The 24,182-nt window shown below is 36.7% G+C and overlaps 1 protein-coding gene across 2 annotated transcripts in view; it reads right to left on the bottom strand.

Moving 5' to 3' along the window:
* The window catches only part of SYTL5 (synaptotagmin like 5), a 287,943-nt gene that overhangs the window by 86,118 nt on the left and 177,643 nt on the right, over nt 1-24,182 (bottom strand). For both annotated transcript variants that reach the window (XM_058292189.2, XM_058292188.2), the window contains exon 3: nt 18,708-18,917. In XM_058292189.2, the coding sequence (XP_058148172.1) occupies nt 18,708-18,917 (210 nt within the window). The remainder of the gene's footprint in view (nt 1-18,707; nt 18,918-24,182) is intronic.

The raw sequence follows: 24,182 nt of genomic DNA, 5'->3' as shown, positions 1-24,182 counted from the left end.
CTTTTTCTATAGAATTGCTTTTAAAAGTAGACCTACAGCAGCCAACTTGTTAGAATAAGAGGGGTCAGAGAAAGTGTCAGGAGCTGCTCAGCCCATTTTAACAGGCAGCCGCCTTAATCGTTTCAGTGTTACAGCAATAACATCTCTTTACTTTTACCCAATCCAAGGTAAATGACAATAAAGCTTGTCCTTCCAACTGATTAGAGAATGAGTCACTTTCTGACTCATCTCATCTCCTAGAGGTCAGACTGGAATTTCAATTTTATGGTCGATTAAACAGGGAGACAACCCAGTGGTGCTGCAGTATTCTCTCACAACAAACAAAGGGCGTTCACTGCAAATAAAATATCACTCATGCTTCCTTTTCAAAAATCATCTCAGGAATAACAAACAAGATATTTGAAATACTGATAGACAGTTTTAGACTCTGAGATCACACAGATTCATAGAGATAGAATATTGAAGAAGTGATGTACTCTGATTTTTAGCTTTAAAGTGAGGGGGGATTTTGGTATGTCAAACAATCGGCATGCAAATTTCCAGCTATTACAGAAGGATATAACTATGCCACGAGTTGTAAAAAAAGGTATAAGAATAAGTAATTACACATCAAAAATTGTGTTTCTTCCTTAGGACATTTTAATGCATCAAAACAGTGTTTATTGATGAAACAATAATTTAATAAAATCATCTTTCTAAGGTTCTGAAGCTACTGAGGGTACACTGTGTTTTATTAATCTTTGTATCCTTAGCCCCTAGTATACTGACAGGCTATCTATAAATGTTGTAGGAGGGATGGATGGATGGGTTGATGGATAGATGGATTGGACAGGTAGATGGTTGGATTTATTAAATTAATATTTCATCAGTCAAAAGATTACAGTGATTCATAAGTTCTGTACTGGTGTATTAGCAGGTTCTAAGAAAGAAACAACTTTTGATTTGTGATTCATTTATTCTCACACCCTACTGAAAACAATTTGTCTTATAGATATATCCTTCTGTGACAGCTGGAAATTTACTCTAGAGGTCACATATATTTGACATTGTTCATGGTTTTCTTTTTTTAACCACATGCCCCTGAATGAAGAAAAGCACATTTGTTCTATGGAACAAATGCTTAACCCTTAAATGCTTTAAGTGGGACCCTCCCATTCAGTCATTCATCCATCCACCCATCTATTCATTAACAAATATTGATTAAGTACATACTTCTGTGTATTAGAGATACATCAGTGAAATATAAATAAAACCCCTGCCCTCATGTAGTTTACATTATAGTAAAGGAATAAAGATAATAAGCATATAAATAAGTAAGATATATAGCATATAAGTATTAAGGGAATAAAAACCCAGGAATGGGGTTATGTTAGTTTTAATATAGTAGCTCATGTAACAATCCCCAAATTCCACTGGCTTAATACATTAAAAGTTTAATTCTTGTTAACACAACCCAAAGCTGATCTGACAAGATTTAGGGGGAAGGTTTGAGTGAATTCGAACTACAGTTATTATCTGTACTGTCTAGCAGATGAGTTGAAGTAATGTGTGAATACACAAGCCCTTCAGGTCTTGTATTGAAAAGTATGCTTCAGTAACTACAAGTGGCATTTAGAAATTAAAGAAAATTTTCCTCCTTATGAAGAAGCTTGAGGCAACTCTTGATTCACTAAAGGGCTCCTGAGTCACAGTTCCTAGTCACAGTGGTCTGAGGGAACTGGGATTCAGAGAAGAGGGCAAATAGAAATAACATAATAATTTTGTACAATATTGGAGAAAGAATTATCCTGAGATTCCCCATCAGTCCATAGACTCTGCATGTGGGAAAGTCAGTCATTTGTTAAAATTCCATTTCCTTCTTCACTGCCCTAAAACAGTAAATTTAATCTTGGCAGAGTCTGGAGGGAAAAGAGGTGGATGGAGAAGCAAAGAAGAGTCTGGAGGGAAAAGAGGTGGATGGAGAAGCAAAGAAAGAACTTAGAAACTAATCCCAACTTTATTAACACACATTATAACCTCTCAGTGTTTTTGTTTCCACTATCTATAAAATATAAAATCAATTGCCTCTATTACCCCAATAGGTATGTTATGAGACCCTGAAGGACTAGTGCACAAAAGTAAATGTTATATAGAAATAGATCTTCCCCACCAAAGGCTGTGGCCCCAATTTTGAAATCAGCTCAATCCCTGATTTGGTTAAGGTAATCTAGGATATCTAGTGGCCCTAGTCTAATTGCCTGCCAGAAAATAGCATATTCTCAATGGATACATATCATCAGACATCATCCTCACTGAGCTTTACAATTTTTCATATATTTTGGCCCTCAATTAAAAAGACAGGTTTTTAAAAAGATGACATAAGACCAAACCAAGAAAACAATAAACAATCAAAGAGTTCCATAGAGGATGCAGATAATGGAGCTATAATTTGTAGAATTTTAAGTAACTACATATAATTTCTTCAAGAAATTAAAGGAATGTCAGCAGAGACCTAGAAACCATAACAAAAAATTGAAATTCTAAAACCAAAAAACACAATAACTGAATTTAAGAACTAAATGGATTAGTTTCACATCAAATTAGACATAGTCAAAGACAGGATTAGTGAACTGGAAAATAGGTCAGAAGAAAATATACAAAATGAATGTAGATACATAAAAAAGAAAATATAGAAAGAATAATAAGAGCTATAGGAAAGATGGTAAATATGACTAAGATACATATTTGAAGTCCTTGGAATAGAAGAGAGAAAGAGGAAGAAAAAAATATCTGAACATATATTGTCTGAGAATTTTTCAAATATGACGAAAGATTTTAATGTGAAGATTCAAGATGCTCTAGAAATCCCAATAAGGATAAATATGAGGAAAATCAGACCTAGGAATGTTATAGCTACTGTTCAAAATTCAAAAGAAAAGAGAAAAATATTAAAAGCAGTCAAAGGAAAATATTATTACCTTCAAAGGAAGAGCAATATACTGACCATTGATTTCCTCACAGAAGCATTGGAAACCAGAAGTCAACGGGTAATAGCTTCAAATTATTGAAAGAAAATAACTTTCAACTTTGAATTCAGTATCCAGTGAAATCATGTTTGAAAATTAGGGGTGAAATAAAAAGCTTTGTTAAGAAAAACAAAAATTGGGAGTATTGTATTCACTGAAGAATTACACTAAAGGAAAAAATAAAATGTACCCTTTAGGGAGAAGGAAAATGGTCCTAGATGGAAGCACGAAAATGGAGGAAGGAGTGAAGAGAAATGGAAGGGAAACTATATGAGTAAGTCTAAGTGAATATTGAGTATAAAATAATATCTAGTGTGATTTAAATACATATGGATATATGTATATAAGTATAAATAAATATGTGTGTGTAAACATTGTACATATATGTTGTGTATACACTCACACATAGATACACATACACACAGCAATACTGCATATCCTGGAAGAGGAGTAAGGGAGTAAAACGGTACTATGTTATGTGTGAAGTGCGAAAAATATTGATTTATATTAGATTTTAATAAGACAAGAATGCATGTCGCAATCTTTAGAGTAAGCATTAAATGAGTGATAAAAGGATGTATAAATAATAGAGATAATAAATAGAAAAATAATTAACCTAAAAGAAGGCAAATAAATAGGAAAAAAGCTTCATAGAATAGATGGGACAAATAGAAAGCAAATAGTTTTGTGGCAGATTTTAATCAAAATATGTAAGCAATTTCTTCAATGCAAATGGAAGAAATGATCCAATTACTAAAAACAATTGTGTGATTTAAAACACACATGCATGCAATTATATGCTACTTATAAAAGACATGCCTTAATTATAAGGAAACAGAAAGGTCAAAAGTAAAAGAATGAAAAAGGACTTACTAGGCAAATCCTCAACAAAAGGAAGCTGGTGAAGCTATGCTAAGAACACACACACAAAAAGACTATAAAGCAAAAATCATAACTAAAATAGAGGAGCTTTTCATAATGATAAATTGTGTGTCCATTTGTTAAATGTAACAATCCTAAATATGTATAGGCCCAAGATTTTAATTTCAAAATGTATAAAGCAAATATTAACAGAATTAAAAGGAGAAATAGAAAATCCACAATCATTATTGAGAGTTTAGCATACCTCTCCTAAATAGTCATAGAATGTTCAGATAAAGTATCAGTACACATATAGAAGATTTAAACAACACAGTTAACAAACATCATTTAATAGACATATCCAGTACACTTAAATCAATGACTTAAGAATTCACATTCTTTTCCAGGTTACAAGAAACATTTAAGAAAATTGATTATTTGCTGGGCCAAATTTTAAAGGATTGAATCATACTGACTATGTTCTCTGATCACATTGGGATTAAACTAGAATCAATAACAAAGGGAAACACAAAAAATCCCCCATGAAATTAGAAATTAAGAAAGACAATTCTAAATAACTCATGGGACAAAGGAAAAAAATACAATGGAAATTAGAAAATAGATGGAAACAAATGATCATAGAATACCTGATATAAAAATGTGTGCTCTGCAGCTAAAGCAGTGACTAAATGGAAATTCATAGCCTTAAATGGATTTATTAGAAAAGAACAAAAGTTGAAAAATCAAGTATCTTAGCATGTATCTCAAAAAGTAGTTAAAAAATAAAAGAAACTCCAAAGAGAGCAAAAGGAAGGAAACTAATAAGAACAAGGCAGGAGTCCATAAAACTGAAAACAAACATGCAATATGGCAAGAAAAAAAGATATTAAGTATTATAAAGGAAGAAATAAAACTGTCATTCTGCACCAATTGCATGATTACATACATAGACAATGTGGAAGAAACTATAACAGCTGAATTTAACAAAGTTGCTGGATATAAGTTGAGAATATCCAAATCAATTATATTTCTATTTATCAAGTATAAAAATAAGAAAATAAAAATTTAAAAATATGATTTACAATAGTATAAAAATAAAATACTTGGAGTAAATCTACTAAAGGTGAATAAGACTTGTATTAGAAACCTGTAAAATATTGAGAGAAATTAAAGAAGACTTGGATATATGAAGGAGCACATTAAGTTTCATGGACTGAGAGACTAAATATTGAAAGATGTCAATTTCCCCCCAAAAATATATTTTTTGCAATGCTATCTCCCCAAAAAATCCTATCATTTTTTAAAAACATTAATGAGCTGATTCTAAAATTTATATGAAAATACCAAGGGCCAAGAATTGCCAGGACATTTTTAAAGAAGAAGGATAAAGTGGAAAAACTTAGCCTAAGGTATCAAATTTTTTTTAAACAGCTACAATAATTAAAACTGTTTGGCGTTGGCACAGTTACAGACATGTGAACCAATGTCACATAACAGAGGGCTCAAAAATAGAGCTGATGCTTGATTTGTGAAGGTGACACTGCAGAGGAGTGGAAAAAGATGACCTTTTCAGTAAATGTGTCTGAGCCAAGTGGATACCTGTATTTTAAAAAATAAAAATCAATCTCTACCTCACAGAATACACAAAAAATCAGTTGCAGGTATACTGGAAGGCTAAATATAAAGATAAAATAGTAACTTTTGTAGAAGTTCACATAGGATATTTTCATGATTGTGGTTTTGGAAAAGCATTTTTAACAGGATACAGAAAACAATCCCACTAACCATACAGGAAAAGATTGACAAATTGAACTATTAAAAATTAGGGACTTATGTTCTTCAAATGACACCATTAAGAGGGTGAAAATGCAAGTCAAAAAGTGGAATAAGATATTTGTAATACAGTTAACCAACATGGGTTTGATGCAGAATATAAAGAATTGTTTCACGTCAGTAAGGAAAAGAGAGACAATTCTATAGTCAAACAGACAAGAGACTTGAACTAGCATTTCACAAAGAGGATGTTCAAATCATCAAGAAATATATCAAAATATTTTCATTTTTATTAGTAACAAAAAGGCAACTACAAATATCAAACTACAAAAATGAAAAAGACCAATCTTAGTAAAAATGTAAAACCACTAAAACTGTCATATATTGCTAATGAGAGGCTAATTTGGCATAACCAGTTTGGAAAATTATTTGCCATCATTTACAGTAATTGAACATATGCATACACCATGACCCAGCAATTTCAATCCAATGTATATATCTAACTGAAATGCATATACTTTTTTGGTGTGTTCCAAGAGCCATGAGCAAGAATATTTATAATATTTATAATAAATAATATATTTGTAAGAGCTGAAAACTGGAAACATCCCAAATATCCACCAATGATAGAATGGATAAATAAATCCTGATACATTTATAAAATGGAATATTATACAAGAGTAAAAATGAACAGCCAACTGAGATATAAAAGAACAATGGATTACTCTCTCAAACATAAAATTAATAAAAAGAAGCCATAAACAAGCAAATACATACTGTATAGTTCCATTTATATAAAATATTTAAAAAGACAAACCTAACTGATGATGTTAGCCAAATAGTGTTTACATTTGGAGAGGAAAGAAGGAGTAGTGATTGAGGGAAGGAATTAGAAGGGCTTCTGGGATGTTAGCAATATTTTGTCTTTACTTGAGTTCTGGTTGCACAGAAATTGTGATAATTCATCAAACTGTACACTAGTACTTCCTAACCACGGGTGATTTTGCTCCCCAAGGGAGTCGATATCTGGAGACATTATTTTTCCTTCTTTATTTTCTTTTAAATGTTACATTCAAAAAATATGAGATCCCCATATACCACCCACTCTACCCATACCACCCCTCCCACATCAACAAACTCTTCCATCATTGTGGCACATCCAACTCACCTGGTGAATACATTCTGGAGAACCGTTGCACTACATGGACAGTGGTCCACATTGTAGTCCACACTCTCCCCCAGTCCACCCAGTGGGCCAGGACAGGACACACAATGTCCAGCATCCATCCCTGCAGCACCACCTAGGACAACTCCAAATCCTGAAAATGCCCCCACACCATATCTCTTTTTCCCTCTCCCGACCATCTGCAGCCTTCGTGGCCACCCTCTCCACATCACCCCTAAAATTTCTTCCCTTATTAATCACAATATTTCCCCAGCAGAACACCAGTAAGTCCACTCTAATCCATTCTCTATTCCTCTGTCTTGTGGACCTGGGATGGCTGTGTCCAGTCCCCCTCTACATCAAAATGGGGTTTAGATTCCAAATGGATGATGGATGCAATTCTCCTGCTTGCAGCTGTAGGCACTCTTGGCCCCCTGGTGTGGTGGTTGACCCTCTTCACCTCCCTGTCAGCTGGCCAGGGTAAGTCCAAGAAACCAGAGGGTAGGAGCTGCAAGTCTGCTGAGGCCCAGGGCCTGGCTGTTACATGGACAGTTCAGAGATTCAGGTCTCCTGAGTATACACCACCCAAACGTCAAGCACAGGTGTGGTAAGAGTAACAGAAGAGGCATGTGTAGAAAAGTTATATCTGAGTCCAACTTCATCACACTCAGGAACACAAACTCCAAAGTAAGGCCAACTGACATGGCCCTGAACTCCAGAGCCATCTGACTTGACCATAGAACCTATGGGTCACTGCAGCCCTCAGGAGAACCAGCACCTCAGTTTCCATCTACCTTGGCTATCTCTGGTACCCTGCTGAGGCATGCATAAGCATCACCCCATGATGACCTCTCGACTCTTTTTGGAGACCCTTAGCCATATAAACTCACTTGTCCTTTCCATTTCCCTCTTTTTATCCAAAGTCAAAAAGCAGTTTTGAACACTTGATATTACATGTAGGCTGAGATATTCTGCCAGTCTGAGTTGACCTCTTTGTTCATGGTCTTTTTGTAGTTACATCATGAGCTTGTGCTTGGTAGTAATCCCTCGGTGCCAGGGAGGCTCATCCCTGAGAGTCATGTCCCATGCTGGGGGGAAGGTAATGCATCTATATGCTGAGTTTGGCTTAGAGAGTGGCCACATTTGAGCAACATGGAGGCTCTCAGGAGGTAACTCTTAGGCACCCCACAGCTATAGGCCTAGTTCATATTTCAGGCACACAGGCTCATAATCGGAGCCATTAGTATCAAGGGCTCATTGTTGGACCATCCATCTTTATTGGTCTTTGCCATTGCACTTGGAGGATTGTTGTTCTTCCATTGAGGAATGTGATAGAACTCCCCTGGTCAGGAATTCAGCACTCTGTCATCTGTCATTTCCAACTGAAACCACTATGAAAACATCCAAACCTTTCTATGTACCCTGTATATATGCCCTGGAGAACTCCCTCCCAACCGTGTGCATCCCACCAATGACACCCCACACAAGTGCTCCTCCCCTGCCATAGTTGAACCTCTGTAGTCCAAAACTTATTCAAAAAGGAAGCCCAATGTATTGCCAGGTTCCCTTAATAGAAAAATGAAATATACTGATGGGTTTAAAAGTTTGATATAGAATACATAGAAATTTAGAAAAATTAAATAAAGGAGAAATAAATTGAGGTATCAAAGAAATGAAAGAATGAAAAAGCTTTGTTTTTGACATTTTGCCTTTCATCACTGCTAGGGGTGTTGCCCTGTGTGTACAGTGGCAAGGCAATTTCTTCCATCTCTTCCTCAGTGTCTACCTCCTTTCTTCCTTTTTTTCCCCTGATTATTAAGTTTCTCTTGACATAAGTTTTAGGTCACAGTAATTCACATATACAATATATGGTACTCTCACATATCCAACATAAAACCCTTTGTCCCTTCCCCAAAAGTGATCTTTTTACATGTTCATATTATATTTGCTGCAGCTAATGTACAGATATTGAAACGATAGCTTTCAAACATGGTTCCATTTGGGTTTACATTATGACTTATATTTTAGACTATACAATTTTCTAAATTTTTAGTTATCTTATGTTTTACTTTATGGTTTACATTTTAGCCTATAGACTTCTATACATTTTTGGTGTAATTTAACATGACCTATATCCACCATGGCATGATATTGTGGAACACTTCCATTGCCCCACAGTTACCCTGATTCCATGTATTCAACACCTCTTTCTCCCTCCCCTCAGGGCCCACCATGACAATCAATCTTCATTACTTGAGGGATCATATTCAGAGATACTTGCAAAAATGTTGAGGGCTTCACATACTTAACTGCCCTAACCCATTCGGAGCCACTAATTTTCTCAAGAGATACAATTCCCTCTGTCTAAGAACATCAGTCCTCCCCAGGATGTGGATATATCTTCACTCCAATTGTATGGGTCTCCACCTAATGATATAATCCACTATGATAAAATGAGCACTCTCATACTCCCCAGAAGCTTGCCCTGTGTCAGATGCCGCCCCCCCCTTAAGCATCCCAAACAGGCAGCCTTCCATATTACATTCTTCAAAGAGTTTTCTCTGCACCACAATTTCAACCACATACCTGACAATCTCCCATGATCAAATGTTCCCTTGCCCTCTCCCCAATTTCTTGGGCAATTTGACCCAATCTTCCATCCTTAGTGCCCCTAAAGCCCATGCAGCCCCACCCTAAGTTATCCATATGCCCCCATTTTAACCCTTCCTTCTACAAATACTTACCTCCCACTTATCATAGATTTCACCCAAGTAGCTGTCAGCTCACAACCTTCCTCTACCCTCCAATTATCTTAAAGTTTATCATCCAGTCTCTAGCTCAGTGAGACACTTTGGTTTACTCATTTCATATCAGAGAGGTCATGTAGTATTTGTCCTCCAATGCCTGGGTTGCTTCACTCAACATAAGGTTCTCAAGATTCATCCATGTCATCACATGTGTTTGTAATGTATTTGTTCTTATAGCTGAGTAGTATTCCATTGTATGCATATACCACATTTTATTTATCCATTCATCTGTTGATGGGCATTTGGGTTGATTCCAACTTTTGGCAATAGTGAATAGTGCTGCTATGAACATTGGTGTGCATATATCAGTTTGTGTCCTTGTTTTCAGATCTTCTGGTTATATATGCAGCAGTGGAATTGCTGGGTCATATGGCAAATCTATAGGTAGGTTTTGAGAAACTGCCAAACTGTCCTCCAGAATGGCTGGATCCTTCTGCATTCCCACCAGCAGTGGATGAGTGTTCCCATTCCTCCACATCCTCTCCAGCACATGTAGTCTTCTGTTTTTCTGATAGCTTCCAGTCTTATGGGGAGTAAGATGGTACCTCATTGTTGTTTTGATTTGCATTTCCCTAATAGCTAGGGGTTTTGAGCATTTTTTCATGTGCTTTTTAGCCATTTGTATATCATCTTTGGAGAAGTGTCTGTTCAAATCTTTTTCCCATTTTTTAAATGGGTTGTTTGTCTTTTTGTTTTTGAGATATAGGAGTTCTTTTTATATGCAGGATATAAGTCTCCTATCAGATATATGGCTACCAAATATTTTCTCCCATTGTGTAGACTCTCTTTTCACTTTCTTGAAAAACTTCTTTGAGGTGCAGAAGACTTTAATTTTGAGGAAGTCCCATTTATCTATTTGTTCTTTTGCTGCTCGTGCTTTTGGTGTGAACTTCATGAAGCCATTTCCTATACAAGGTCCTGTAGGTGCTTCCCTACTTTGCTTTCCAAGGTCTTTATGGTTTTGGATCTTATATTTAGGTCTTTGATCCATCTTGAGTTGATTTTTGTATAAGGTGTAAGTTGGTAATCCTCTTTCATTCTTTTACATATGGATATCCAGTACTCCAGGCACCATTTGTTGAAGAGGCCATTCTCTCTCAGTGGAGAGGGTTTGGTGGCCTTGTCAAATACCATATGGCTGTGCATATGAGGATCTATATCAGAACTCTCAATTCGATTCCTTTGGTCAATGTGTCTATCCTTGTGCCAATTCCATGCCGTTTTCACTACTGCAGCTTTGTAGTATGTTTTGAAGTCAGGTTGTGTGATTCCTCCAATTTCATTTTTCTTTTTCAATATGTCTTTGTCTATTTGGGACCTCTTTCCTTTCCAAATAAATTTCCTAGTTAGTTTCTCTAGTTCATTAAAGAATGATGTGTTGATTTTTATTGGGATTGCATTGAATGTGTAGATCAGTTTTGGTAGGATAGAAATTTTAATAATATTTAGTCTTCCTATCATGAATAGGGGATATTCTTCCATTTACTTAGGTCTTCTTTGATTTCCTTAAAGAGTGTTGTGTAGTTTTCTGTGTATAAGTCTTTTACCTCTTTAGTTAAATTTATTCCTAGGTATTTGATTTTTTTATTTACTATTGTGAATGGTATTTGATTCCTGATTTCCTTCTGAGATTGCTCATTATTGGTGTACAGAAATGCTACGTATTTTGTGCATTTATCTTGTACCTGTGAATTTCCTGAAATCATTTATAAGTTCTAGAAGCTTTGTTATGGACTTCTCAGGGTGTTCTATATAGGATCATATCATCTGCAAATAGTTTAATTTTGACTTCTTCCTTTCCAATTTGGATGCCTTTTATGTCTGGTTCTTGCCTCAGTGCTTGAGCAAGTACTTCTAAGACAATGTTAAATAGAAGGGGTGAGAGTGGGCATCCTTGTCTTGTTCCTGAAATTAGAGGGAAGGATTTTAGGATTTCACCATTGTAAATGATGTTGGCTGTGGGTTTTTCATATATACTCTTTATCATGTTCAAAAAATTTCCTTGTATTCCAATCTTTTGCAGTGTTTTTATCAAGAAAGTGTGCTGTATTTTGTCAAATTCTTTTTCTGCATCTATAGGTATAATCATGTGATTTTTTTCCTTCAATCTGTCTATATGGTGTATTAAATTGATTGATTTTCTTATGTTGAACCATCCTTGCATACCCGGAATGAATCCCACTTGGTTATGGTGTATAATTTGTTTAATGTGTTGTTGAATACGGTTAGCAAGTATTTTGTTGAGGATTTTTGCATCTAGGTTCATTAGAGAAATTGGTCTGTAATATTCCTTTCTTGTGGTTCTTTGTTTGGCTTTGGTACTAGAGTAATGTTGGCATCATAGAATGAGTTAGACACTGTTCCTTCTGTTTCAATGTTTTGGAAGAGTTTAAGCAAGATTGGTGTTAGTTCTTTCTGAAACATTTTGTAGAATTCACCTGTGAAGCCGTTTGGCCCAGGTCTCTTTATAGTTGGGAGGTTTTTAATGACTGATTCTATCTCTTTACTTCTGGTTGGTTTGTTGAGACTGTCAACCTCTTCTTTTGTCAATGTAGGCTGCTTATGTGTTTCTAGGAATTTGTCCATTTCCTCTGAATTGTCATTTTTGTTGGAATATAGTTTTTCAAAGTATCCTCTTACAACAGTTTTTATTTCTGTGGAGTCAGTGGTGATATCTCCTTTCTCATTTCTTATTTTGTGTATTTGCATCTTCTCTTTTTTTTTCTTTGTTGCTCTAGCTAAGGATTTGTCAATTTCATTGATTTTCTCAAAGAACCAGCTATTGGTTTTGTTGATTTTTTCAAATGCTTTCTTATTTTCTATTTCATTTAGTTCTGCTCTGATCTTTGTTATTTCTTTCTTTCTTCTTCCTTTGGGGTTAGTTTGTTGTTGTTTTTAACTAATTCCTCCAAGTGTGCATTTAGTTCTTCAACTTTAGCTCTTTCTTCTTTTTTGATGTATGAATTTATGGTTATAAATTTCTCTCTCAGTACTGCTTTTGATGCATCCCATAAGTTTGGGTATGTTGTGTTATCATTTTCATTAGTTGCAAGGTAGTTATTAATTTCTTTTGAGATTTCCTCCTTGACCCACTGTTTTTTTAAGAGTGTGTTCTTTAAATTCCAGATTTTGGTGCCAAATGTGGGTCTCTGGCCCTTGCAGATTTCCAGCTTCATTCCCCTGTGGTCAGAGAAATTATTTTGTATGATTTCTATCTTTCTGAATTCATTGAGACTTTTTCTGTGGCCCAGCATGTTTTCTATCTTGGAGAATGATCCATGTGCCCTTGAGAAGAATGTATATCCTGCTGTATTTGGGTGTAATGTTCTTTTTATGTATATTAGGTCCAGCTCCTCTAATATATTGTTCAAAGTCTTTGTTTCTTTATTGATTCTCTTTTGAGATGTTCTGTCCAAAGTTGATAGTGGTGTATTAAAGTCCCCCACTATAATTGTAGAGGCATCTATTCCTTCACTTAGTTTTTCCAGTGTTTGCCTCACATATTTGGAGGTGCCCTTGTTAGGAGCATAAATGTTCATGATTGTTCTTTCTTCTTGAAAGATCATCCCTTTCACTAATATGTAGTGTCCTTCTTTATCTCTCAGAATTGTTTTGCATTTAAAGTCTATTTTGTCTAATATTAATATAGATACTCCTGCTCTTTTTTGGTTATTGTTTGCTTGTAAGATTATTTTCCAGCCATTCACTTTCAGCCTCTTTGAATCCCTGGGTCTAAAATGTGTTTCTTGCAGAAAGCATATAGATGGGTCATATTTCCTTATCCAATCTTCCAGTCTGAGTCTCTTGACAGATGAGTTTAATCCATTGACATTCTGTGTTATTACTTTCAAGGAATTACTTATATTAGCCATATTTTCTTTGGATTTGTGTTTGTCATATTCTGTTTGATTTTCTTTTTCTGTTTTTGTCTTTTTATTTCCTCTTACACTTCCCTCCAACTCTGTCTCTCTTGTTTTTTTCTTCTTCCTGCAGAACTCCTTTTAGTATTACTTGAAGGGTAGGATTCTTGTTGGCATACTCTCTTAGTTTCCGTTTATCTGTGAATATTTTGAACTCTCCATCATTTTTGAATGCTAACTTTGCTGGATAGAGTATTCTTGGTTGGAAATATTTTTCTTTTATTACCTTGACTATGTCATACCACTGTCTTCTTGCCTTCATGGTTTCAGATGAGAAATCAGCATTTAATCTTATGGAGCCTCCTTTGTATGTGATGGTTCTCTTTTCTCTTGCCGCTTTTAGTATTTTCTCTTTTTCTTGAGCATTGGATAACTTGACAAGTATATGTCTTCGGGTAGGCCTGTTGGGATTTATGCTGTTTGGGGTGTGTTGTACTTCCTGGACATGTACATTCATCTCCCTCAATAGGTTTTGGAATTTTTCAGCCATTATTTCCTCCAACAACCCTTCTGTCCCCTTTCCCTTCTCTTCTCCTTCTGGGATGTCTATAGTATGTATGTTTGTGCATTTTGCATTGTCATTCAGGTCCCTAAGCCCCTGCTGGATTTTTTCTATGTTTTTATTGACCAGTTCTACTATCTGTTTGATTTCAGATGTACTGTTTTCCACCTCAGTTAATCTCTCCTCTGCCTCTTTGAGTCTGCTGTTACTTGCTGAGAATGTATTTTTGATTTCTTGAATTGTGCTGTTCATCACCGTCATATCTGTTATATTTTTGCATATGGTTGCAATTTCTTCTGTATTCTCTCCAACTGTTTTCTTCATATTCCTAATCTCTTCCTTCACCTCATCAAATTGGTCCCTAATATATGTTTTGAGATCTTTAATTACTTGTTGGATGTTCTGCTCCTCTTCCTGGTTTTTAGTTTGTTCATTGGATTTGGGCATCTTTTCCTGATTATTGGTTTGGTTTGTAGTTTTTTGTTGCAGTCTGGTCATCATTTTATCTTGACGGGTTTAGTAAGTTGCTTAGTTTCTTTGTCTATTTTGGAGTTTAATTAGTTGTTGTTTTTGCATGCGTGTTATGTCTTTGTCACTTTGTTGTTCTTATTCTATTTCCTTGTTGTTGGCTAAGTTCATTTGAAGGAAAACATTAGGGCCAGAGAAAGCCAAAGGAGTAAGAAAAGAAAATGAATAATAGTAGTATTGATAGTAAATATTAACATAGGAACCATGTGAGATATAGGAGAATGGATATTAGACTCATGTAAGGTATGTAGAGTTATAACAGTAAGAAAAGTAGAGTATGTAAAAATCTGAACATGGGGAGGAATAAGTGTGAATTAAAAGGCCTGTGTGTTCAGGAGAGAGGGAAAGAGAAAAGAAAGGACAATAATATAAAGAGTGAATATAAGGTAGAAAACAGAACAAAGGTATTAGTAATAAAAAGTCAAAAAAAATTGGGGGCAAACAAAGAGAGGTGTAATGTAAGAGAACAATCAATGATGGAGGATAGAAAGGTGTAGAGGAAAAGGAATAGTGTTGGTGGCCCAAATCAATACACACAGAAAAGAATAACTAGAGGATGAGAAAATACAGCAAATATGAAGCTCTCCCTGTAGCACCTAATGTAAGAAGAATAAGAAAGCAGAGAAAGAAAGAAAGAAAGAAAGAAAGAAAGAAAGAAAGAAAGAAAGAAAGAAAGAAAGAGAGAGAGACAAAAGGGAAGTAAGCAGGAAAAAGAAAAAGAGAAAGAAGGAAAAAAGAAAGAAAAAAGCCTCTTGGGGGGATAAAGAGGAAGGAAAAACAAGGAAAACCAACCAAATACTAGGGAAAGTTTCAAGCAAGGAATCCTCTCTGTAGTTAAATAAAACGCTTAGGGATCTGACGTTCCCCCTTTTCTCCCTTCCTCACTTCCCTCTCTCCTAGGCAGCAGAAAAGCTGCCTGAGAGGTCCGGTAGGAAATTCAAGTGGGTCGTTGTTAAATCAGCCCCGCACAGAAAACGATGACTCTTAATTTCCAGAGAGAGAACCCCAAGTATGCTATTGGAGGCTTGGAAAGCACCTCTTATATTCCCTTTCCTTTAGGTGTGCTATGAGAGGTCTAGTTGATTTTCTGACTCCACCTTCTCCCAGGCCAAGTTTCCTATCCCAGGGTGTTTAGGTTAATTGAGTGCTCTCAGCAGATTCGCCACTCCTCTCTTCCCATACTCTCCCCAAACCAGCCAGTATTCTCCAAGCGCAAAAAAAAGAAAAAACGGGAGGAAACACCAGAAAATCAAACCCACACTAGTAGGGCCCCCCTACTGCACCCCCCACCAAATTCCTCCCACCCACGCAGTCAGTCCAAAACCGGAGTGCTAAGGTATTTCCCAGACCTCCAGGAGCACTGGACTTGGGAAAGGGAAGTCCGGGACTCTGCAGACCCAGGGCATGTTGGTCTGTGGAACATGGGCTACGGGGTCTCAGGGGACTCGGACCTGGGACCACGCATCCGGGGACCACGGGGCCCAGGAACGCCACCGCATAACCGACAGATCTCAGGAAACACCGCGGCCACCAGCCCCAGGGGGAAGGGTCCTGCCAGCCCACAGCCTCCGACCTCTGTAGTTGTAAGCTGCAATTCTACCTTTAGCAAGCACCACCTCTGCCACTGTCTCTCCAAATCAATGTCCACACACCCTCCGCCCTGCAAGCCCCCAAGACAGCCTGCTCTGGCAAGACTCCAACCCCACTGGGCCGCCTCTTCGCAGGAGAGTCTGTAAGGTGCACTCACTCACATGCCATCTTGCCCCACCTCTAGAGACATTTTTGATGGTCACAACAAGGGGGTGGAGAGTGCTACTAGTATCAAGTGGGTGGAGGCCATGGATACTAGTAAATATCCTTTGATGCACAGGGCAACGCCCCCACCCCCAGTCCCTATAAAGAATTATCTGGCCTAAAATATCAATAGGGCTGAGTTTGAGAAACCCCGCTGTACACTTATGACTTGTGTCCTTTTTATGTGTAGCTGAGCTCTACTTTAAATTGCTTGTCTGGAAAAAAAGAATACAGGTCATGCATAGTGAATGAATAAAGAGATGAATAATATTAACAGGTGCTAGGCCATTTATCTATTAAGGTAATAAATGCCACCTTATACTCATTTGGTCAGGAAGAAAAATCTAAGCAGCTTCTGTTCACAAACACTGTTTCTCACTGAAAAGAAAAACAAAACAAAACAACAACCATGTGGATATATGTCCACAAATTAATGAGGATGCTAAAATGTTTCTAAGTTTTCCTATATTGATTTCTCTGCTTTTTGCTCATTTGCTTTTTTGTCCTCTTGTGCTCAAAAAGAACAGTGTGGGAAAAGGGACCAAATACTCCAGAAACATTATATAGAAGAAAAACTAAATTGAGGAAACTTTGCCCACTAACTTATTATTCCCTCTGTGACTCATTATTTGGTTAATGATCTAAGGGAAAAACATTTAGATCCAATTTGTAAAATGCCAAATTCAGGGAAGGAGGATTAGAGAGACCCATCACTCTACCCTGAAACAAAATTCAAAATTTCCAAAAAGTGCCAGGGGTCTAAAACAGGGGACTTTGGCATTGCTGACTTGAGTAACAAATATACCATGCTACTTTTGAATAGGGAGCAAAGTGAATTATCAATACTTTTCTCTATACAGTTATATGAGGAAAAGATAAATGCCCAAAGTAAATCACTTGATAACATGGAAAGAATAAGAAGATATCTAGCATTATTTTCACATCCTGGTTTGCAGATGACTAAACTCGGTTTTCAAAATGAATACAAATATTGAAAAAGGCTATGTTTCAATACCCATGTCAATGACTTGATCAGTGTTCATAACCAACCCCCCCCCAGAACAGGCAAAGGAAGATGTATTAATGACAGGAAAGAAATATTAGTGATTTATTTATGTGAGATAAGGAATTGAGGACAGTTGCTTAAGTAAAAGAATACAATGTATTCAAAGTAAGTAATAAAATAACTTAAATGGTTTATTTCTGTAGAAATGCTTATCTCATTTCAACGTCGAAACATGGTATGAATTGCTTTATTCAAGTTGACCTTTACTACGAAACAGTTCAAGAAAAAATAGACTGGTTAAATGATGCAATCACCAAATATAACTGTCCTGAACAGAACACAGTAGTCTTCATTCAGAGAACTTGGAAATGGAAAGTCACTCCTATTACCACATTTTTCACTTTTCCTCCTAACATGAGCTCTTAACTTCTATGGTAGAATAAGTTGGTCAGGTGGGGGGGGGGAACAAAAAATAAAACAAAAAACTGGAGTGGTGAGAACTTTCGCCAACACCACCCTCAGGAAAGGGAGATCAGCACTGAGTTGCCTTGGGATGAGATTATAAGGCACCTCCCAGTGTAGAAGAGATGAAGGGATTTAAGAGGGAGAAAACATACGTTGATCCAGGGGGGATTTCTTTAAAGGATGAGGGTTTTGGTAGACCCCAGGATGCTCAGGCTCCAGTTTAATTTAACTTAGAAAATAATGACCCTTGTTGCATCCAAATTGATGGAATGGGATCTGGAGTCCACTATACTGCCACAGGCTCAACAGAGAGGTGAATAGAAAGATTCCCTTCCTTCACCCTTTCTCAAGGAGAAAAACGTTTGGAGGAAATTCAGGAGCTACTAAAGCTTTGCTCTCCAGCTGATTTGCATACTGGCTGGTGGGTGGATACATCCTGCCAGGCACCCCAAATGTTTAAAAATGTCTCAGGGGAATTGTCTGTATCTTCTGAAAAACCATGTGAATCTAAGAGCGGATGTAAGGAAGAAGAAAAGTCCGTGGGTGATTTTCCAGTGCAGATAAAGGCTGGTTGTGTAAGATTTCTAGTTCTATGTTTTATAATTTTTTAAATGGAAATATTGTCTTTTCTTGTTCTCCCCTTCTCTCTCTCTCTCTCTCTCTCTCTCACACACACACACACACACACACACACACACACACAAACACACAAAATGCACTCACTCCAGAGCCCTGCCAAGGCATTTCTGAGCCTGTGGCTGGACGCAACTTTTAAGCCCACTGTCTATCTCTAAAAAACACTCATTTTCTTGCTTGCTTTGCCCACTCCAATCCCTTCAGTCTTCAAAACTCCAAATTCCGTGCAAAAACAAGGAACTTACGCAACTTTGGCACAGACAGTGCACTTCCAGCTGCCATCGAGGCCAAACACTCGACACTGGCTGCACACCCTCAGTGAGCAGGCCTGGCATGGGTCCCCTCGGTCGAATATTAAGCCCAGGTTTCTCTGACAGTGAACACAGACTCTACTGGTCTCCTGTTGAGTCTTCCCACTTCTACGTTTTGCTTCTAAGAGTTCATTTTTCAGCTTTCTGGAAGGAGAGAGAAAAAAAAATCACTTAACAACAAGAAAGAAGCATAAGAGATGTTTTCATTTGGAAGAATATTTGAAAGAACTAAGGAGTCAGAGCCAAATACTTCCAGGAAATAATTTCTCCCTCCAGATATCAGTAGTTGAAAAATGTAAATTTTGTGTTCTAATTTGAATTTTAATATCCTCTACTAGTAACACTATTTTTCTATTAAGATTTCTTTTTTTTAACAAATCAATTTTATTGATATATATTAATAAAGCATAAATCCATCTATAGCAGACGATCAATGATAGTCAATGTAATCACATATTTGTGCATTCATCACCCAAGTCATTCCCAGAGTGCTTTCATTATTCCAATAATAATAATACACAACAAACAAAACTAATCACCTCTCTCTCTTTGCCTCACTTGCTGTATATAATTGCTATTCTTTTCCCTTCTCTCTAGTATATTTGTATTTATATTTTGTAAAAAAACAGGTCTTATATATGCAATATCACCATATTCATGTTTTACATGAAGCTTTACTATGTTGTAGTTTTTAGCTTTTCTTCTAGTAATATACATGACCTTAGATTTTTCCTTTCAATCACTGTCATACCCATAAAATAGCAGTGTTAGTTACAAACACCATGATATTCTTTAAGCATTTCTATTCATTTTCAAAGATTTACAAACCACCTTTTTACCAATTCCACACAGATTAATCCTCAGCTTTCCATTCTCTAACCTCCTTCTATTTTCTGGTGACCTGTATTCTAATTATCAACTCCATGAGGCTGTGGATGTAGAATGGTATATAGCCACTGTGAAGGATTGTTTGGCACTTCCTAAGGAAGTTGAGTATAGACTTGCCGTGTGACCTGGTGATACAATTTCTAGGTATATACCCAGAAGAACTGAGAGAAGAGACACAAACAGATATCTGCATACTGATGTTCATAGTGGCACTATTCACAACTGCCAAAAGTTGGAAACAATCCAGGTGTCCATCAACTGATGAATGGATAAACAAACTGTTGTGTATACACATGACAGAATATTATGCAGTGGTAAGAAGAAATGAAGTCATGAAGCATATGACAACATGGATGAACCTGGAAGACTTTATGTTGAGTGAAGCAAAACAGACACAAAAGGACAAATACTGTATGATTGTGCTATTCTATTAGGATTTCTTTACATTCTGCTCTAACTTTTCTGGGATATCTTTGATATTAGAACACTGGAGAATGACACCAGTCTAGAGGCAGATGCACATTACAAAGGTTTTTTTTTATCTGTTTTGATATATTATATTAGGCAATTACACAAAAACAAACTCAGCATCATTGCTACTTTCCTTAAATGATCCAATGAAGATTTTGCCTACAAATATATTGCCCACAATTTCAGAAAAAATGCCTTTGCTTAGCATTGGAGGGTTCCCAGAAATTTCTGTGAATCTCTAGGCTTTGCTTTCACAGAGACCTATATTTGAATCCCAGGTCTACCATATATTAGCTGTGAAAGTTTAGGCAATGATTTACCCACTCAACCTCAGTTTCTTAACTTCTAAAATGGGGATTATAACATTCTTATATGGTTGTTTTTAGGGTTAAATGAAATAATAAATGTACAGTTCAAACATAGTGACTGAAAACAGACCAATATCCCAAGACCTTGATATTAATGCTTGTACTTATGAACCTTATCCTTGTAAACTTGAAACATAGCCTAAAAATAACTATTGTTTAAGAGTTACCTCCTGAAAACCTTCTTGTTACTTAATTGTGGACTCTCTGTAAACCAAACTCAACATATAAGCTCACTGCCTTCCCCCTAGCATGGGACATGATGCCCAAGGATAAGCCTCACTGGCACTGAGGGATTATTACCAAGCACCAACTAGCAATGCGTTTGGTAAAAGATATTGACCAAAAGAGGGAAACATTAAATACAAAAGAATTTTTTGTGGCTAAGAAATTTCAAAATGAATTGGGAGGTCGTTCCAGAGATTATGCTTATGCATGTCTCAGGTGGATCTCACTAATGGCAACAGAAAACAGCCTCAAAAAGAGGTGCTCCCAAGGGCAGTAGAGACATCTGGACACTGTAGACAAAACACACAACCCCAAAAAATCAGCACCCTTCCAGTGGGCTTTACATTGCAATATATGACAAACTATTTCCTCATGTAACAGATTCATTTATAATTTCCCTACACGTGATTCTCCTAATCCTTTTATTTGCACCTATAATTACCACTATACTCATTTAATATGTGCCCCAGGGACCTAAATCTTTGGACTGTTCACATGCCGGTTGAGCCCTGAATCTCAGCAGAGTTGCAGCCAACACCTGCTCCCTAGTTCATCAGACTTACCTAGGACAACTAACAAAAGGATGATGATGGACAACCCCCATCCCAAAAAACAAAGAGTATCTATAATTGTAAGCAAGACAGTTCCTTTCATCTGTCCCATAAGATCTAAGCCACTGCTCAATCTTAAGTAGAGTGGGCATCACCATTCCCCAAACCCTCAGGATTGAGGAATGAACAAATGGGGGAATGCAACCATAGGCTAGGAAGGGAAGGGAAGAATAGGTGGAACATAGGGCATTTTTAGGGCATTGAAATTGTTCTGCACGATATTGCAATGATGAATACAGGCCATTATACATTTTGTCAAAACCTAGAAAATTGGTGCAAAATATAAACCATAATGTAAACTATAGACTTTGATTAGTAGTAATGCTTCAAATATTGGTTCATCAATTATAACAAATGTACCACACGAATGCAAGATGTTATTAATAGGGGAAAACGCAGGGGTGGGGTGGAGTATATAGGAATCTCCTATATTTTTTATATATTTTTTTCTCTAATATAAAATCTCTTTAAAAATAAAGTTTATTATATGGAAAAAAAAAACAGAAAAAAAACCCCACTGTGACTGACACATAGATATTAAGTAATTGTTAGGGCCATGTTCTTTCTTTTTCTACCTGACATGCAATTTATTTATATAACTTTTGGAAATTTGCTATTCAAAGTGTGGTCCTCTTTCCAGTGGCACTGACATCACTAGTGAGCTTGTTAGAAATGCAAAATCTCAGGTCTTACCTCAGACCTACTTAATCAGAATCTCTATTTCACCACTATCTCCAGGGTAGATTCTTGGAAGTATAGATTTGGAACATTTGTCTTCAAACTTAGCTGTACATTAGAATCACCTAAGAAAATTCTTTAAAAGACTGATTTGTGGATCTTGCCCTCACAGATTCTGATGTAACTGATTTGAGATGTGGCCTGAACAATTACATTTTAAAAGATTCCCTATTTATTCTAATATACAGTCAAGTTTGAAAAACATTGCTCTAGAAGACAGGTTCGTTCCTGCTTGCATGCTTTACAGATATGCTATTCATTTGTACTATATATTGCCAATACTTTCTTCCACACAAAATTTCTCTGTTCTGGGAAAAAAAAACCCAGAATTATCCCACAAATATTGTACAATTTCCTTTTACATTTGTTGTTCTGTGCTTTCTTGTACCCAACTAGACTAGTATCTCCCCACAGGCAGGAATGAGGACTTTAGTTTCTTGGGTATACAGCTCAGGACCAAAATCTGTGCTAGGTTATGAAGTACTTAGATGTTTAAAGCTATTTAATATCTCTTCTGATCCTTCAGACAAACTTTTGATGTAATAAGGTGTGAGGGTTTGAAGCTGGATGGATCCCAGAAGATTATGTTCTTAAAGTTAATCCATTCCTGTGGTTGTGGACCTATTGCAGGTGGGACCCTTTGAGAAGGTTACTTTAGTCAAGGTCCTTTTGATTAGATTACTTCAGTAAGGCATGGCCTAGGGTGGGTCTTAATCCTCTTACTGGAGTCCTTTATAAATAGGATGAATTCAGGAGAATGGAAAATCAGAGGAAGCCAGAAGTTGAAGCAATAAAACCTAGAAGAGAAGGGAGAGACCAGGAGATCCTGCTGTTGCTTTGCCATGTGACAAAGGAGTCCAGTCTTGCCAGCAACTGGTCTTCAGGGAGAAAGCATGCCTGATGATGCCTCGATCTGAACATTTTCACAGCCTCAGAACTTTAAGCTTGCAAGCAAATAAATTCCCAATTTAAAAGCCAACTTATTTCTGGTATATTGCAATCAGCAGCCTAGTGGACTAAAACATGAGGGTAGGTACTATGAGTCTCACATTAAAGATAGTAAGACGTATAGATGGAACCAGAAACCAGATCTCTTAATTCCCAGCCTAAGGGGAAGTTCATAAATAGAGAATTTCAAAAGTGAGGAGTAAAGTTTCCAAATTCTTTGATTCATTATTTCATTAATTCATCCAACACGCATTTATTGAGTATCTAATGTATGCTAGGCATTCTGGTAAAATCGGAGATGAAAATGAGATATAACAGGACATCTACTAAGGCTTCCCATTATCCTTGATGTCAGTCAACAAAAGGATAAATGACACAGGATGACTCATACGTTGAAACAGATAGCCACAGCGAGTGCACTTAAATGCCCACTGTCTTGTCCAAATAAACTCAGTGACAAGATCCCACAACACACATTTTCCTAGTCTTTGATCTGGGGTTTTCAAAATCCCCATATATCCTCATAGAGGGCACCTGGCTCATGAGGTTGAGTGAAGAAAATTTTCACACCATTTATTTTTGAAAATTTGCAAATGCTACAGGCTTAAAGTAACAGAATACATTCTCATTTGTAGATCACAATTATGATATATTATTTATAGAATCACAACAGACATTTGACTACCTCAGGGCACAGAAGAAATAAAAGAACTGCCTATTCAAAATCTGTAAGAATTCATGCAATGGTGATAAACACAGCAATCAAATGTGTAGCTTGAAGATAGCAAAGCAATCCTAGATAGCAGCCCTATCTGAGTAAGTTGGTGGGCCAAGGAATAATAAACTGATAAAATGTAGTACAGACAAGCAGATATTATAGAGACAAATTCTCTCAGGAAAAAAATTCTATCCTCAGGTGCCTGAAATTTAACCACTTAGTAGCTCCTTAAACCAGAGTAGCTAAGACCATGTGGAGAAATTATTGCCACAAAATTAAGTATTTATATTGCACCTTTCTTTGTGTTTTCTGACAGGATTTAATTTTTCTACCATCTCACCCTCAGTCCACAGTTACAGAGTCTAAAATAACTTGGGGCCTAGAATAAATCAGGCCATGGGAAAGCAAGAAGTTAAAAGTTCCAGAACCGTTAGATTGTCAA

The sequence above is a fragment of the Dasypus novemcinctus genome, chromosome X (assembly GCF_030445035.2).
Source record: "Dasypus novemcinctus isolate mDasNov1 chromosome X, mDasNov1.1.hap2, whole genome shotgun sequence".
Lineage (NCBI taxonomy): Eukaryota > Metazoa > Chordata > Mammalia > Cingulata > Dasypodidae > Dasypus > Dasypus novemcinctus.
Note: the sequence above shows the minus strand (reverse complement) of the source record. Positions and strands in the feature narration are given on the sequence as shown.